The 18,462-nt window shown below is 28.9% G+C and overlaps 3 protein-coding genes across 3 annotated transcripts in view; all 3 read right to left on the bottom strand.

The window, feature by feature from the left end:
* Positions 1-12,218, bottom strand: part of LOC136968773 (glutamate receptor U1-like) — a 43,891-nt gene extending 31,673 nt beyond the window's left edge. Inside the window, exons 1-5 of the mRNA XM_067262806.1 lie at positions 11,984-12,218; positions 1,124-1,173; positions 944-1,047; positions 783-873; positions 60-218 (exon numbers count right to left, since the gene is read on the bottom strand). Coding sequence (XP_067118907.1) covers positions 60-218; positions 783-873; positions 944-1,047; positions 1,124-1,173; positions 11,984-12,218 — 639 coding nt within the window. The remainder of the gene's footprint in view (positions 1-59; positions 219-782; positions 874-943; positions 1,048-1,123; positions 1,174-11,983) is intronic.
* Positions 12,219-12,547: 329 nt separating this feature from the next.
* Positions 12,548-14,775, bottom strand: LOC136968771 (uncharacterized). Its single transcript, XM_067262804.1, has 2 exons — positions 14,429-14,775; positions 12,548-14,362 (listed from the first exon to the last, which is right to left on the bottom strand). Exons 1-2 carry the CDS (start codon positions 14,773-14,775, stop codon positions 13,378-13,380), a joined length of 1,332 nt encoding a protein of 443 aa, XP_067118905.1. The 3' UTR covers positions 12,548-13,377.
* Positions 14,776-14,921: 146 nt separating this feature from the next.
* On the bottom strand, positions 14,922-17,390 carry LOC136968770 (uncharacterized). The gene is made up of 2 exons (XM_067262803.1): positions 16,246-17,390; positions 14,922-15,870 (listed from the first exon to the last, which is right to left on the bottom strand). Exon 1 carries the CDS (start codon positions 17,355-17,357, stop codon positions 16,584-16,586), a length of 774 nt encoding a protein of 257 aa, XP_067118904.1. The 5' UTR covers positions 17,358-17,390; the 3' UTR covers positions 14,922-15,870; positions 16,246-16,583.
* Positions 17,391-18,462: the final 1,072 nt, after the last annotated feature.

Genomic DNA, 18,462 nt, shown 5'->3' with positions numbered 1-18,462 from the left:
AACTACCGGCATACGTTAGGTATTACAAACTTGAAAAGAAACTAATTCATTATACTTACTTTAAGTGAAAATGGTCTAATTATTGCTGTTAGTTTGGAAAGTTGTTTGGGACTAGAAACAATAAACACTACTTTGTCACCAGTAACAGGAATTGTAAAATCCACTACTTGAAATCTGTCGTAAGTGACGCACAATGAAAGGGTGCTAAGATCAACTTCCTTAAATAAATATAACATTACATTAAAGAATTAAAACAATCAATCACTTTATTTGAGTTGAATATGCTTACAAGCTTTAAACAAGTTAAATATAAAATTATTGAGTTTATTGAAATGTTTTATATTATTTAATTTATTAGAATAAATACACACTTTATATAAATATATAAAAATAATATATATTCATATATTCATATAAGTTGTATTTTTTAGTGTTATATACATGTATATACTTGCGTGGGAGGTAGAGTACTTTAGAAACGGATAACAATTTTTAAAATATATACATATGTAAATTTATTTATTTACACTAAGTCATTATCGTTTCTATCGTGTCCGAATAACAGGAACGAAAGCTGTCTTCTCTCGCAGAGAAGATGGTTTAATTGTTTTGCACTTTCGCTCGCAATGAAAACAATATTTTTATCTTTTAATATATCTATTTTTTACATTCTAATCAAAATGTTATTGTTTGAACATATTACCATTGTAATTATTTTTATAACGAAACCAAAACCTGTCTTTATTTAAATGGAAATTATATTATTTTTATCATTATCTTACTTTCCTTTGCACTCGTCCAATTATACCATTCCATGATCCATCTTTTAATTTACTTCCAAATGTCTTTTCAATAGGTTGAACAAATTCGAATCTGTGAAATTCAGTATATATTTATTTGTAAAATACCTCAATTACGGCTAATAAACTGCTTTTTTACTTACTTGATGTTTTTTAATTTCTGAGCAACTATGCTTAATATTTTAAAATCGGGGCCATCAACAATTAACTCGTTGTTCCTCGTATTAAGTTCGCAATAAGGAGAAATCTACATATTAATTAAATAATTTTAAACAAATAAGTTTTGTTTATATTTTCATCTATTTAAATCATAAAGTACTTACAGCCATAGTAGTTATTTTTATTTTACTTGAATTTCTGACTAATTCTTGTTCTAAATGAAAATTTGATAACAATTTAATGGCAAAATGCTTATAATATAACAATTTAACCAGAAAAGTAAATTCTATTACAAATGACAGATATCAATATTTATTATACACAGTATAACTTCTTTTCGACACCTGCAATAAATTGAAAAGATAAGCTCTGACAGAGAAAGCAATTTCTGAATAACATTGTATATGTTAGGACATTATACACTATCTTTAATCAGCCAGAAAAATATCTTTTTTGAAGCCAGATTTTAAGTCGATATTGACAAGCAACAATTCTTGATCTTCGTGTTTGTTTCTTTCAGAGATGGAAAGTCAGCGGAAAAGATTCTCCTAACTCTTATAAAAAGATTCAACTTCTTACTTCGACATCGACTTTCTAACCCTGGTTTCTTTATGTTTTTTTCTAGAACCTGATGTGTATTTTCACAGTCCGTTTAAAATGTACTTTTCAACTTATAGATAATTTTACGGATGCGCCATTTTGATTCACGGATAGATTTTATGGTAAAAAATAACCTTAAAATCCCTTGTAAACCTTATCAAATTTTACATCGTTTTCGAGATCTGGCTTTCTAAAACCTCATATCAAAAAGCAATAACATGGATATCATGCTTGATTTTCATTCGCAATGTTCATTTTAGTAATATTTAGCGATCGGAACTTTTATAATTGCATCAATTCATTTAAAATTAGTACCAAAACTATATTTAATTATTCATTAAAAAGGCGTAACTTTGTCTTATATATAAAATATATTTATCTGGAAAGTACAGTATTATGGTATAGAATATGATAAGAATTTTCAAGATCTCAGTTCAGTTATCGTTATATATAATCTATTTGGTTGATGCAAAGGTTTCTGGGATTTTCCTGATTTTTTATAAGTCTGGAAGTTACTTGTGTGCGTACGTAAATGTCGTGTGTTGATGAACACAATCATATATAAAAATGTATGCTGCCTGGCGATAGGCAATTTTTAAATTTGTCAAGTTTTCCAACATTTTCCACCACCAAATTTTTTCGTGTGCCCTTTGCGATATCAATTTGGAATAAAAGCAACTAAACTTAATCTCCGTATGACTCAATCTTTTGACAAAAAATGTTGTCTCTATGTCCACAATTTACAATTTGTTCAGTAAATGTAAAAATGAGCAACATGAAGAAGAACAGATTCCACACTCAGGGTGGTTTTCTGCACTATTAATGACAAGTGTGTATTCAGCCCCTTTGCAACATTGTTGTGTGTATCTGACATAATAAATTAAAAAGGTAAGTAAATGGATAGATCGAAATTTCAAGTTACAGACGTCTCTGAGAATAAAACGTTACGAATCTTTCCCTATAAATCTGAAACGAGTGGTCAGCCCCTTTAAACATGATTTTTTATAGAATAGAGTGGTCAAAAGTTTTTATTCATAAGGAGTGTTTTTTGAATTTTTATTAAGAATGTATCATTAAAGGTTAATTTATAGTTTTTACAACGTAATATACATACCGCATTTAGTTCCATCTTTTGTAATATATATTATGAGAAAAATCACAAAAAATGGTAGTTTTCTACACGTTCGTATTTCGTTATTCTGTAGATAAATAAATAATTCCATTAACAATACGCACTTTATTATTTATGTATTTTTTTTTATTTTTTTTTGGTACAATTTCAAAATCTAGCATAAAATTGATCAACATAAATATAGATCACCAGATAGTCTCAGATACACAAATATTGTAGCATTCAAAACTTAATTTTCATAAATTTTTATAAAAATACATCTTTTAAACGTATAACGCAAACTGCGCATTAATCGATAACTTAATAACGGGGTCTGACTGTAATTAGAATGCTGATATTTTGAAAATTTAGCTAAACATTTTCTTGTTTCTGTGTAATAAAATGGTGTTAAATTTTTTTCTTTGTGAGAACTAGGAGTGTTTTATTTATCTTTATCATAGTTGTTTCAATAGGTTTGCCTGGTTGGAGGGACGAGGTTGGATGACAACTTTGAATTATCACATTAAACAAAATGCACAAGTGTAATATCGTATATTGCGTATATCAACACAGTAAGATCTTGGTTTACGAACATAATTCGTTTATAAAAGTTGTTCGGAAACCGATTTGTTCTCAAACCGAAATAAATTTTCTTATAAGAAACGATGCAAAATGGAGTAATTCGTTTCTGACCCCCAAAAAGCGTTTGTGCATTTGCAGGAAATGCTTTTTGCAGTATTTCCTGCATAATAATGTGTGAGAATCGAGATTTTATTAGTTAATTACCGTGGAAAATATACCTAGTTTTTTCAAGTTTTTTACAAAAAAGGAAAACAGTGTCACTTTTTAAGGAAAGAAGGAAAATCAACTTTCCTTTCACTCGCTCGTATCTCCAACTTTGACAACCATCTGCGAATCTACCCCCTGTACATTCCGTAGCAACCGTCAATCCTTTTACGTTATTGTCAGAAAGTACGAGAAAAGGGCGATTATCCGGCCATTCGAGGCAGTTTACCCGAATCAAAAAATGCCCTAAGAGGGACAGGAGTTCTCCAAAGATTTCCCTTGTGCTTCGAACACCGAGTCTCTCTGAGCAAGAATTTGTCTTGAGTTTCCGCCTGAAACGTTCCCGCTTTGAACATCATCTTCCTCCCAGACCTCGTTCGTCACTGAATTCCGGCGAAACACTTCGCAGCCTTTGAAGAAGAGGATACTACTAACACGATCAACAGTCGAGGTAGTATACGTTTGATGTTTGTAAACTCTTTCTCACGCTAATTAATAGAGGTTTAGAATCTTTTGTATATCCATATTTTAGTTGTATTTATTAAACACTTTTTTGTTTTTAAATGGTCTCGTTACTGAACTCAAATCCACGGTAATGTTTTATCACGGATTAACGATCCCTCCCACTCGGAACACTTTATTAATTTATCCAATTAGCGTGCCTAACGCTCTAATTAGGCTGGGGTCATGAAAATAGACAGGTAGATCAAAGGAACTTCTTGTCATCAAATTTTACAATACTGTACTTAAAACTTATCCTAACGACCCTGCGGGCGGATCTATCCGATCTGAGGCCAATCAAGATTAAGCAAAACCATTTCTAACCCAACCGGATTTTCACAAATGCGTGCAAATGCAATATAATATTATCTATATCTATAACCAATATATTTATATATTAAAAGCAAAATACTTCGTCACCACCAACCGAACACTTTACAAAAAGTGTTACTTTCGGTAATGTAACTGTTAATGTAATTGCTTTGATTTAAATTTAAATTTGAATTTGAATTAATTAAGTAATTAATTAATACCAATTTTATTTTTAGGTTTAGTTTAAGTTTCAGTTTCTATGTAAAGCACCAAACTGAATTTTTTATTAGCATTTTATCGTTTTTAGTTATAATTAACCGGCTACCAAGTATGAATAAATATTATATTAAACATTAATATTATATTTTAAAATATATCAATAAATTTTTGTTATTTAGTTAGAGTTAAGCACCTTTATATTACAGAAATGTCAATTAATGCAGTTTTTATTAATTATTTTGATCTAAACTGAATTTTAATCTACCGAAAACTGAAGTAGTATCTTACCCACTTGCGCATTAAAATCTGATTTGAATTACATTGTCATCGATGTCTAGTGTTGTGACGTCTAATGATGCCAGGAGAATCTCGGCACCTTCGTTACCTAAGGTTTGATTGTGTATATATATATGTGAAAGACAGAGAAGTAATTTACTATTTCAATAAATTCACTGACTTTTTTTTTTCTAGTAAATGAAAACGGCAACAATTTATACAGATAAACAAAGCAGTAAAGAGTCGATCAAGTATCCCGGAAACACTTCTTGGCGTCATTTGTTAAAGTCTATTTAAAAATCGTTTTATATTTTTCACTATTATAAATGGAAAAAGCTTCATATGGAGGGTAGGAATAAGTTTTATAAAAACAAAAAAAAAAAAAAAAAAAAAAAAAAAAAAAAAATCTAAATGCTGATAACGAGTAAAACCTTCATTAAATCTGACCCTACTGGAGATAAACAGGACCCCTTTATTTCCCATCTCTTTCGAATTTTAACCACAAAATTTTAACAGTATCAATTTTCCTAATAAGCAAACTTTTCTGAAAAATTTCAGAAATGTTCAACGAAAAGCACAGGAATTATTAAGCTTCAAAGAGGGTAAACAAAATCGTGCCCGCACACAAACTGGCCTACTAACATTTATACAAACAGAAAAATCTGCCATATCATTTTGCATTTTTTGTCATTTTAAAGTTCCCTGAGTCCAAAAATGTAAAAATTCTGTTGGGGGTGAGTTTTTGACCAATTGCCATACTTTCCCTCTTTTATATATAACAATGTCCGAAACATAATAATATCTATTGTATTCAATTAAACATATATTCGTTAAAAAATTTACGAATGTATTTTAAAATGCTACTGCTAATTATTAAAAGAAGTGAATTTAATAATTAACCTCCTCGAAACGTCATTTCTTCTACGAATGTTCAGCTAAAAAGAATTATATGTATAACAATCGCGTTTCAATATGTATATATCTTACGTGACGTTATATTTTTCCAGTGAAGAGTAATTACTTTCTACTTTCAAAGATTAAAATCAATAAAATAACCATATATTTAATATAAAAGTATTTTAGAATTAAACATATGTTATTGTTCTGAATAAAATTATCATCTAATTTCGAACAGTAAGCAATTCATATGTTTTGTTATTTTACAATTCTTTCAAAAGTTTATTATAAACAAAACTGTTTATCTTAATTCCAATATGAAATTAATTAATTAATTCAGAAATTTCTCTAACCGAGAAGTCAATATACAGTAAGTTATTTCCTTAAAATATATAAAATATGTAATGAGTATTTTTACACAAGCCTATGAATACTGTGTTCTCCAGTCATTTTATAGCTTCTACATATGATTTGTATACATACATTTAATTATTTGCAAGTATATTATATTCTACTCGTGGACATGCATATACAGTCTGATCAAACCTGGTGTATGCTGGACCATTATTTTAAAGGACTTGTATGCCAGAAGATTTCTTTCTCACACTACATTATCTAATTTCGTATTGTGAAAAAAACGTTTGGAAGATGCTTTTACTGGAACTTAATGTTTTTCCATAACTTTTCTAATTTTAATTGTTATAATAAAATCTCAGCTAATGTATCAAATATTTTATCATTAATCGCAAGAAGTGAAAATTGTTTTTAATGTCTCTCTGATAAAATGTCAGAGTATTGTGTAATATTAGCTTCATCTTTAATTAATAAATTTTCTGGTATTATTAAAAAATTCCGAAATTTTGCAGGGTAGTTTGTGTGAATGGGGATTAATAATATTACATTTTTGTGGTTAAAGGTCGAAGATATGGAAAGGGATCATGTGTCAATCTTTTCAATGAAACTCATCTCTACCCTTAAACTTAAGCGTTTTGACATTTCTAATAATTAGTAATATTAAAAGATTTTTAATAAAATTTCATGACACTGGGTGGCTCACACAATTCTAACTCTTGCCAGAAAAGTTACACATTATCACCTTAAGAAGGAAGTTTGAAGTTTATCGACAATTGATTTCTAACTTTAAAAAAAAAAAAAAAAAAAAAGTAAACTTCAGAAATTTTAAGTTGGAGTTAAGGTAATAACAAATTTGAAGCATTGAAACTCAGACTTTATCCCTAAAAGCGTCTGGTATCTTTAAGGGAATATGATCCATATTTCATTACTACAACAAAGCAACATGTGTTAAAAATATCTCATACACTCACTAAAACTGGGTCAGTCGTTTATTTTTAATGCATTTCGAGATTGAAATAAAAACTATATTGAATACGTGACTTAAAAATATATCATCTTTAATTAATTATTATTGAGATTTTCATACAGTCAACATTTCCATTCATAAAATTTATTTTGCAAAAGAAATTGTTCTATACTTTGTGAATTAATAGAATACAGTTATTGTTCTGATACGAACTATTGTATTCAATTCCAAACAATAGTCAGCGATATGGAAATAAAATATTTTCGTTCATTGTCGTACATAAAAACCATTCTAAATTATTGTATATAAAGTTAGAATTATTGTGTTTTGTGACATTCAAAATAATAAATATAGCGTGCTTTTATACTATAATACAGTAGTTGGTAGTCTTATAATAATTATTTATTATGCCATCAAAATAGAGTCCTGTGTTAATGTCACTGTTTGCAATCGGAATAGATAGAAGGCAATCTTCTCCTTCAATATAATAGTTAAATTATGAATACCATCCTGATATCTGCTTATTTTGATAACGTTTTCATTTTTATCCTGAATAAAAATTACTAAAACTAATGTATGTGAATGCAGTAGACGATTATGATTATTTTTTATAATACGTTAAAATATTTTTGCACATCTGTTCACTAAAAAATTAAATAGATTTAATAAATGATTGCATAATAAACACTAGTATTGTTAATTTATGCAAATTATTTACAACTAAATTATATGTAAGACATTTCGTGTTTTACTTTCTAATCTGTTATTTATATATAACAAAAAATGTTGAAATTGCGTAAAAATTGACATCCTGAGTTTTTGCAAATCTTAGCATTCTGAAAACGTGGATATTTTAAAAGACTCAAATTTTGAAGTTTCCTGAATCCAAAAAAAGTAATAAAACATACGGCAAATAATACCGTGGATATATAGTTATGTGTGTGTATTGGCATCTATTGCGTTTAATATCTCAGGATCGGATGAAGATAATTAAATGAAATTGGGCATCGCAGCTTGTGTATGAGGGACACTGGTGCTATTAAATTTTTCTGGTGAAAGGTCGAGTGGTGGGGAGATAAAAGAGAGGCGTTATATTAGGGTATGCCATAAGAATGCACATAAAAAATAGGGATTTTCGGAAATTTCTTCCGTGGGGAGAGGGAGGGGTTAAATAACTTACTACAACACCTTGTGAACGTGCAGCCCAATTTTATTACTCCCAAACGCTTTCGTTCATATTCAATGAACTTTCTCAAGAAAAAAAAAAACAAACAAAAATCGAACTCTTAGTACAAAAGCAAAAAACGAACAGGCTATTCGAATTTTTTGAAATAGGTTCCGTTGCAGCTTACGTACGTCATCTATAACCTTGCAACCGGAATTATGCAAAGAATAAACTTACAGAAAATTAAAATACCGAAAAATAATACGTGCCGAGTTATGACCCCTTATTATTTTTTTCATACAAATGCATTGTTTAATAATGCATATTATCTTTCTGATAATACGGTTTATATTAGGCTAGAAGACCATGCTGCCAACACTTTTGTAGACTCTCGAAAATTGATTGCAAGGCCTTTATGGTTCGCTTTACAAATTTGCCAAGCTTTCGCATAATGTTTGGAAGTAATAAAATTGGGCTGCACGTTCACAAAGTGTTGTAGTAAGTTGTTTCATACTCTAACAGTTCCCACAAATGTACTGTACTTGCTGTTTCGTTGTATGCCGAAACAAAACTGTCTTAGTGACGAAATTTGGTACTATTATTTCCGAATGTCCTGAACTGTCACAATTTTAAAGTTAGTTTTATTTGAGCTACTAAATTCCTTTCACATCGCTGAACAGGAGTATTTTAATTATGATTACTTCTAAAGAATATAATTTGATCATACTTACATTTTGTTAAATATATTTTTTAATTTAAATCCTTTTTTTATATGGTCAGATTTATTCGAATTTTTAGTGGCATTTACAATCTTTTCAATGAAACTCATCTCTACCCTTAAACTTAAGTGTTTTGACATTTTTAATAATTAGTAATATTAAAAGATTTTTAATAAAATTTCATGACAGTGGGTGGCTCACACAATTCTAACTCTTGCCAAAAAAGTTACACATTATCATTTTAAGAAGGAAGTTTGAAGTTTATCGACAATTGATTTCTAACTTTAAAAAAAAAAAGTAAACTTCAGAAATTTTAAATTGGAGTTAAGGTAATAACAAATTTGAAGCATTGAAACTCAGACTTTATCCATGAAAGCGTCTGGTATCTTTAAGGGAATATGATCCATATTTTATTACTACAACAAAGCAACATGTGTTAAAAATATCTCATACACTCACTAAAACTGTGTCAGTCGTTTATTTTTAATGCACTTAGACATTGAAATAAAAAATATATTTAATACGTGACTTAAAAATATATCATCTTTAATTAATTATTATTGACATTTTCATACATTTAACATTTCCATTCATAAAATTTATTTTACAAAAGAAATTGTTTTATACTTCGTGAATTAATAGAATACAGTTATTGTTCTGATACGAACTATTGTATTCAATTCCGAACAATAGTCAGCGATATGGAAATAAAAGATTTCTGTTCATTGTCGTACATAAAAACCATTCTAAATTATTGTATATATAGTTAAAATTATTGTGTTTTGGACATTCAAAATAATAAATATAGCGTGCTTTTATACTATAATACAGTAGTTGGTAGTCTTATAAGTATTATTTATTAATCCATCAAAATAAAGTCCTGTGTTAATGTCACTGTTTGCAATCGGAATAGATAGAAAGCAATCTTATCCTTCATTATTATAGTTAAATTATGAATACCATCCTGATATCCGCTTATTTTGATAACGTTCTCATTTTTATCCTGAATAAAAATTACTAAAACTAGTGTATGTGAATGCAATAGATGATTATGATTATTTTTTATAATACGTTAAAGTTTTTTTACACATCTGTTCACTAAAAAAATTAAATTGATTTAATAAATGATTGTATAATAAACACTAGTATTGTTAATTTATGCAAATTATTTACAACTGAATTATATGTAAGACGTTTCGTGTTTTACTTTCCAATCTGTTATGTATAGTGTAATAATGTTCCAGGTTTTATAGTTTTTATGTATAGTGTAATAATGTTCCAGTTGTTAGTTAGGACGCGTTTTAACTAGTTGAAACTAGTTTTTACTGGATGTCATTGTTAAAACTTGTTTTTTCTAGTTAAAAACTACGAATTTACTTGCTGCTACATGTTTTGATTTTAGATAAAAACTAGTTTTAACTTTAAACATTAGTTAAAACTAATTTTAGCTACATAAATATGTTTGGGGGAAATAAGCAAAGTGATGCTTGGGATTAAAACATTTGTATTATTAGTAGTATAATAATGTTCATTCTGTCCCACAAATTTTAAAGCTTCTAAAATTCAGTGAATATAATCAAAATCAAAATTAAAATTCAATGAATTTAAAGAAAAATCAAAACCAATGACATTTAATTGATTACTAGTGTTATTTATTTAAAGTGATTAACTTAAAAAAAAGTAAATATAAAAAAAGGGTTAATGTTACCTATGGTAGCGAACTCGGTGACAGGGAAATTTTTCTACCCTACAATCTAGACGGCGACAGGGATTTTTTTCCCCACCCCTACATTACACGCGGCGGAACATGGGAATTTCTCTTCTTTCTACCTGTACGTGTAGACGCCGCAAGGAGAGATTTACTTTCCTAACCCTAACGTTCTCTAACGCCTACAATTCTAAAAAATACAAAATTAAAAAACTACGGGGATAACTTACTTTGTTTCTGAGGCTTTTCCCATTTTTCCACGAGTTTCCTGAGTCGACAGAACATAGACTCTTATCCGGTTACGTGACGAATGCTCTTTTTCCTTCTTTTCGTCTTAACACTGTTCTCTCTCTTTCTTTCACCTTTGTCTTGTTGTTTTCTTTTGCACTTTTTGTTGTCTTTCGTTGCTGACATTAGATGGGCGGGAGCAGCCGGAATAGTCTCTGGTTCTTTCCAACTAGGTAATTTTCCGTGACCCGGATGTATTCGATCAGTGATATGCCTGCCTTTTCAGAAACACCCCGAGGAAACTTTGCCGAAATACTCGTCGTGCACCTCTAACACCAAGATAGTGCGCGTCATGAATGTCAAAAAGATTCTCCCATGCCATAATTGACGCACATTTCCTTTGAACGTTCCTTTCGAGAGAGACGAACTATTCTGCCAGCATTTTCGGCAACGCATCACGCATGATTTCCGGTCGCTGCGATAACTCGATTTGCATGTTTGGCCACATTTCTGGCAAAGTTCCTCCGTGTGTTGGAGGCCCAGTTTTACGAAAAATTTCGGTCTGCCATCAATTCTTTCGTCTAATCCTAATTCGGAAGACTCTGCTTCTATTAACTGATAAAAACGTTGCCCAGTACACTCTTTCCAAAATTCGTCTGACTCCAAATCGCAACTCGACATGACAAACTTGTGAAAAATCTATTTCAAGAATTGCCGAATACGCTTCGCAAATTTGTCAATACATTTATTCCAAGCGCTTAAATTCACAATGTAAATTAAAATTATTATTTAATTACCTTATAAATAGAGAAATTCCAAAAGTAATCAAAGAACTCAAAGAAAATCTTTTTGCACGACAACACGCCTACTCCACTCACATAGGAAAACATTTGCATACTTCCGATCACAATCGCGATTCTACGGATCAAAGCGCCATCTACGGAATTTCATTAATTGATAACGAAATCCCGACAAATTCCCCGTCGCCATCTTGAATGTAGCGGGAAAAAATTTCCCCAGCGCAGTCTAGAATTTCCCTGTCGCCCTCTAAAATTTCCCTGTTGCCGAGTTCGCTACCATAGGTAACATTAACCAAAAAAAAAGTCAAACAAACTTAATAATATGAGCTTTATACATATTCCCACAATCTCTCATACCCCTGTATACAAATTTAAAATTACTCATCTCATCAAAATCTTTATTCTCTAATTTTTTATTGAATCGATCAGGAAGAAAAACTTGAAATTTATTCAATTCTCTGTCCCTAAGAACTACTAAATTTTTATCACCAAAGCAAGTGTATATTGTTTTAATATAATCAATTGGATATTCATAATTAATTTCCAACTCATATAATTTCTTTGTTGGAATATTTTGAAGTTTACCAATATTGTTTAGTTTCTTCAATGTCTCCATTTATATAAGGAAAAAATTAATCAGTATAAATCAGTGTTTTTGATCGATATCTAAATTTCAACAGAAAAAAAATTAAGTACGTACCGGTAGTTTCCAAAATCACTGACATAGTTTTAATATGGCTGTGGGGGTCGCATATTGAAGAAGGTTGAAAAACACTATTATAAATTATAAATAATGAAATAGAATATCTTAAAGATTTTTGAACGACTTTTTCATTGGACAGATATTTTCCTATAGTTTTAACTGCAATTATATCTTCTTATACTGAATGGAATAGTTTCATTTATGACTAAAGGGGTAGTATTCTTTTCTCTTTTTAAAAATAAATGCTAATTTTCCATTGATAAATATACCCACAGATAAAGAAAAATTACATGTAAAATAAATCTTACTAATGAAACCATTAGATTCTAACACATATTTTCTATCATAATTATTTATATCACTATCATCAATAGGAAGATCGCCTAAGGTTAAATAAAATTCTTTATTATCAGCTGGTTTAGGTAAATACAGAAAACCTCTTAAGATGAAAGAATGGTTAATTTTGAAATAATTTTCGAGATATGATTTTGTAACTGCATCCGTGTCATTAATTGGATTTTTTAAATTAGTTATTTTTTTATTATTAGCATCAAACGCATCCTCATTATTTTTTGTTAAAGTATTATTCTCTAAATATCTTTTATTCACAACATTTTTGTCTTCCACTGGATCATCGACATTTCCAATTCTTTTATTTTTTGCATTGAATGCACCATTATACATTTTCAGACATCTACTATCCAATGTCTGAAGTTTTTTACTCGTTTCTATTATGAAATTATTAATGTTTAAATTTAATTCATCAATATTTTTTTCTGAATTAGTTTTATCCGTTATGTGATCTTCCTCTAATATTTTTAATTTATTAGCATTTTCTTTAGCAAAAGTTTGAAAATCATTATTTAATTCATTGATTATTTTTAATTTATTATCAATATATTCCTTGGTTGCAGCATCGTTTTTATCTATTGGATGTTCGCAATATTTTAAGATCTTATTTTGCATATCATAATTTCCATCATACGTTAATTTGAAACCATTACCTGGAGGACCAGGAGGACCTTCTTTTACTTCATCATAATAATGACCAAAAGGAAACCAAGCCATTTAATTACTTTAAAGTTTTAATAGTTTTAAAAGTCCTGTTGTACATATTCATAATTCCTTCTCTTTTTTCAACTAAAACGAAATAAAATCTATACGGTTTAGCAGGTGTTTCTCTCAATTGCCAAAAGAATTCAACTTTCAAATTATCTACATTATTATAAGAGGGGTGATTAGAAACATCGAAATGAATTATTGGATACAGTCTCCCATAGTTTGTATAACTTACTAAACAACCAGACTCTGTGTTATTAGTATTTAATCCTCCCGCTAAGAAATCAAAATAATATCTTGAATAATCTAATTCTCCCGGTTTAAAGCTAACATTATAATCTTCTGTTGGATATTTATCATTATTAATTCTTAACCAACATCTCATCATATCTAAGTTATCGAATATCATATTATTTTGATTCTGATCGTTTTCTTTTTCTTGATATTGTGGGATTACAAAAATATTTCTGATTTCATCTGTGGTTGTATTTACAATTATTGTTCCACTAGAACCATTTTGAACATTACTTTTAATTAATCTAACAGAACACCAATTAATTTCTATATCAGATGAGGGATTTAGAGATACACTATTAAAATTAACTTGAGGTTCTGGGTATAGTTTAATATGTGGTAACCAAAGTGAAATATCAGATATTATAACTTTATAATTCGGATTGATAACATCGGTATAGATCATATCATTATTTGAATTTCTCCAGAACACAAATCTAACATCAATGTTTGATATTATTTTCCTAAAGTCATTGAAAAATCCAAACATCTGTTTAATTGGTATCCACAGTTTGATCTTGTTACTGTTTTTAGTTAATATCCATCTTTCTGTAAATCCTTCGTTATAATTTGCATTTTTCTTTAATCCTTTTAGAAAGGTATCCATTTTTTCTTTAGTTCCGAGAGACTGATCATCAGGTCCATCAAATATCAAAACTTGCTTATCTGGTGATTCTGAGGTGTCAATGAAAAACAGCATATTGGTTGCTTCGGAAGTAGAATAATCTTTTGTAAAGTTTATAAGACCGTTAATGTGATGAACTAAAGAGGGTAATTCAATTTCTTCAATTAGTGTCTTGCCAATGTGTAATTCAGATCTCGAGAATAAATTTCCAGTATTTACCAAAGTTACGTTATCACTACTAATCGAAGAACCATCCTGTTTTATAATTTTTAGTTCTGGGCAGATATATCCACTGGAATATAAAATCATATCATTTACATCTTTAATATTAAATTCATATTTCGCTGATTCCTTTTCATCAACAGTAACTTTATCTTCTCTATACTGTTTGTACTCAAAACTTTCGATTTCATTGTTGAAATAATTAGGAAGAGTTAAATCCCAAATCTTTTTCCATTTATTAGTATAAAAATTTCTTGAATCCTGTTCCATATAATCTTTGCTTAGTTATAATATTCCTTACTCTATCTTCCACAGTTGGAGATTTTTTAGATAAAATACTCTCAAGTTTATTTTTACAAACTGCTTCGTCTTATCCTCAACAACAGATTTAGCCTGACTTCTAATATTTGTAATAACTTCTTACCAGCCGTTTTAATTGCATCGATAAATATATTTCCACCATAATATTTTTACTTCGAACTAACAGTCTATGTTTATTATAATTCATTTATTTAGTCTAAAATTAAACGAAAAACAACTCTCTGTTTATTAAGGTCAATTAAATTATCATCCTGATCAGTTATCCACATTCGAATTCTATAAATATAATGATTTCTATTGATGTCAGCAAATATGGGATTAATCTCTTCAATTTTTATCAAACTTCCAGGTGGATGAGACGGTGTGAAAGAATAAAGAATATCACTCGTGAAATCGTTGTACTCTACTCCACTGATTACATCGCAATGAATATGAATATCATCGATTCCTTTTGAAATATTTGCTATGTATTTTCCTTTCTGTTCTTCATCTTCATATATCTTTGGTTCGAAACCTAATAACTCGTGGAGTTTTCCTTTACTCAGATCAATTTTATATCCAGGTTCTAAATGAATTATAAATCTCGTTGTTGCAAAATGAATTCCAAACTTTATAGGAGGTAATTCCAAAGAATTTTACTAAAAAGTTATTTAGTTCTCGAAGAGTGTAATTTCCATTTTCTATCGTTACATCATACCACTTTGTTTTATCAAAATATCTAAAGGTGTTGTTATTAAATTTTTCATCGATATTATGCCAAGAAACCCACATAGACATTGATTTCAGAGCTAATTTCGAATTATTTACAGGTATTGGAGTTTTAAACTCGATTGTAAAGTCTTCTGATTTATCAGCATTTTTCGAATCTAAGACTATTAGTTTCATTTATATAAAACAAAATTCTCATTAAACTCGCTCGGTTCTTGTGTAAATGAGTATAGAACTTCAATGGGAGATTTACCTTTATTTTTTTCTACTATATATTTCATGCAATAGTAACCACATCTAACAGATGTAGGATTCTGAAGAAAACTAGAGTTATATCTTATTTCTTTTTTAGATGTTTTTAAATATTTTATGATTTCTTTCGGAATTATCTCTCTTTTCAATCTTACATTTTTTAACTTATATTCTCCAAAAGGATCAAAGAATTCAATGAAGGGATATTTGGGATCATTATAATAACAAACCCAGTGTGTGCCATTTCCAGTTGAAATATCTAAATTAATTATACCGTTTTCAAATTTTCTAATTGTTTTCGGTAATAGATCAATTGTAAACACACCTCTAAAACCTTTTTCATTTTTTATATTATCATTTATCGTCTCATTGGATATTCCCAATTCTGAATCACTCCTTTCCCCCCTAATTTGAAATTTGGCCATATTGGACCTAAAGGGCCTTTTGGAAGAAGGAGACCGCCTTTTTTTATTACATCCTGATCCAGTTACTTTATCTAAAGCTTTTTTAACTCCCCATCCTGCTGCACCTGATAAGGCTCCTGTAGCTAAAGTTGTTAAAATTGGAATTAAAAATGGTAAGAAACCTCCATTCTTTTTTAATTGTGTTTTACTTATTTTTATTCTCTTTCCTTCATTAATATTTTTTATTTGAGTTTTTGTTAAAAACATATCATGATTAGGAGGTTTAGATTTATCTATTTGTAAATTTATTTCTTCATCATTCTTAAAGGCTGATTTCAATTTATTCTTTTGAGATTCACTGAGATAGATTCTGGTCTTAATATAATTACTCATTTAATTAGATAAAAATTTTGAATAATACTCTTTCACCGTATCGGCTGTTATTTCTCCTGAGTTTAATAATAGATCTAGAATTTCAACAATTTTATTATGTACTTTTTTATCTCCACCTAACAGCTTATCAGTTAATTTTTCTAATTCACTAACTAATCCTTCTCCACTAATTTTAAATGATTGTGAAGCAGACTTTAAAACTTTTAATTTTTCTCTATAAAGTTTAAATAAATCTAAATCAGACTGATACAAATTTAACTCCTCTTCTAATGCTTTTCTTTGAAAATCATCTATAGGTTTCTTTAATTTTCTATTCACTTTTGCTTTAAATGAACCTAATGATTTCGTTCTTCTTTCAGCTTTTTCGAGCATTTCTTCTATTTCGTTAGGTTTATTAACTAATTGTGAAGGAAGAATAAAACTATTTTGCTCTAAATAGGAAACATCTAATCCTTCATCTAAGTTTTCAGCAGTATATCTATACTTCTTTTTTGGTGGGGATTCGACTAAAGTTGATTCTGCATCAGGAAGTTGAGGAAATGATGAATCAATAGTAGAAGGAATTGTTATATTATGAATAGCATCTTCAATAGCTTTTAAATCTTGTCTAACATCTTCTATAGGAACCTCTAATTTCTCTGTAACTGGTTTATGAAACTCTGAAAGACTTTCTTCATATCTTGTTTTACCTAATAATTGTTCTTTATTCTTCTTTCTTAGTGCTCTGTTCTGCTTAGCTAAAGTAAGTAATGCTTTCTTTGTCTTCTCATCCATTTACTATGCTAAAAAATTTAGCTCAAGCTGAAATTTTTAAACATATAAATGATTAAGATAAAAGATTATACAGAACCAGATGAATACGAAGATCCTAATCAGAATCCATTATTACCTAATCATCCATTCAGACTCTTAATCGTTGGTCCGTCAGGATGTGGAAAAACAAATCTCTTATTAAATCTAATTTATGATCAGCTTAGTTTCGATGCTTTATACATATGTGCTAAAGATATTAATGAACCAAAATATGAAAAATTACAAGAGAATTTTACACAGTTTGATGATCTTGAAGAGGAAGATATTATGAGTTTGAAAAGTAAAAAGAAATATAAACTACTCGAATTGTTTCATAAATTTAAAAAAGAAACATTATTTACTAATAACATAGATGATATGATTGATGTGGATAGTTTAGATCCATCGATAAAAAATCTGATTATTTTTGATGATTGTATTACTGAAAAAGATCAATCTAAAATTGTAGATTTCTTTATTAGAGGAAGGAAGAAAAATGCTTCAATTATTTACGTATCTCAATCCTATTATTCAACACCAATTAACATAAGAAGAAACTGTAATTATATTATTTTCTTCAAGATTCAAGATAGAGAAATTAAACAGATAATTAGAGAAATAGATGGATCATTTTGTAAAGATTTATATAGTAAAGCTACTAAAACACCATACGATTTCTTTATGCTAGATCTCAAGAACCCAAATATAAAGTATCGACGTAATTTTACTCCTTTATAAATGGAAGAATACTTAGAAAAGAAAATATATGTTTACAGAAAGAGTTATAACGATTATCATATAATTAGTGTATCATTAACAGTTGGAAAATTTGTATTTAGTGCTTCAGGTCTATCCGCGTTTGTTATAGTTCCATTAGCAGTATTAAGCTTGGGAGCCGGAATAATTGAAGTTATAGATAAATCATTAAAAGTATTGGAAAGAAAGGAGGAATACAAGCAAGCATTTAAATTTTATAAACAGCTATTAAATCTTTTCAAAGCTGGAAGTATATCAGAATCTGCTTCAAAAATTATTATTACATCTTTGTGTTTTCTTTATTTTTTCTACTAATTTTAAACATGTAAAA

Source organism: Centruroides vittatus, unplaced genomic scaffold (assembly GCF_030686945.1).
Source record: "Centruroides vittatus isolate TY-2023 unplaced genomic scaffold, ASM3068694v2 contig_1540, whole genome shotgun sequence".
NCBI lineage: Eukaryota > Metazoa > Arthropoda > Arachnida > Scorpiones > Buthidae > Centruroides > Centruroides vittatus.
This window is presented reverse-complemented; position numbering and strand designations above follow the sequence as displayed.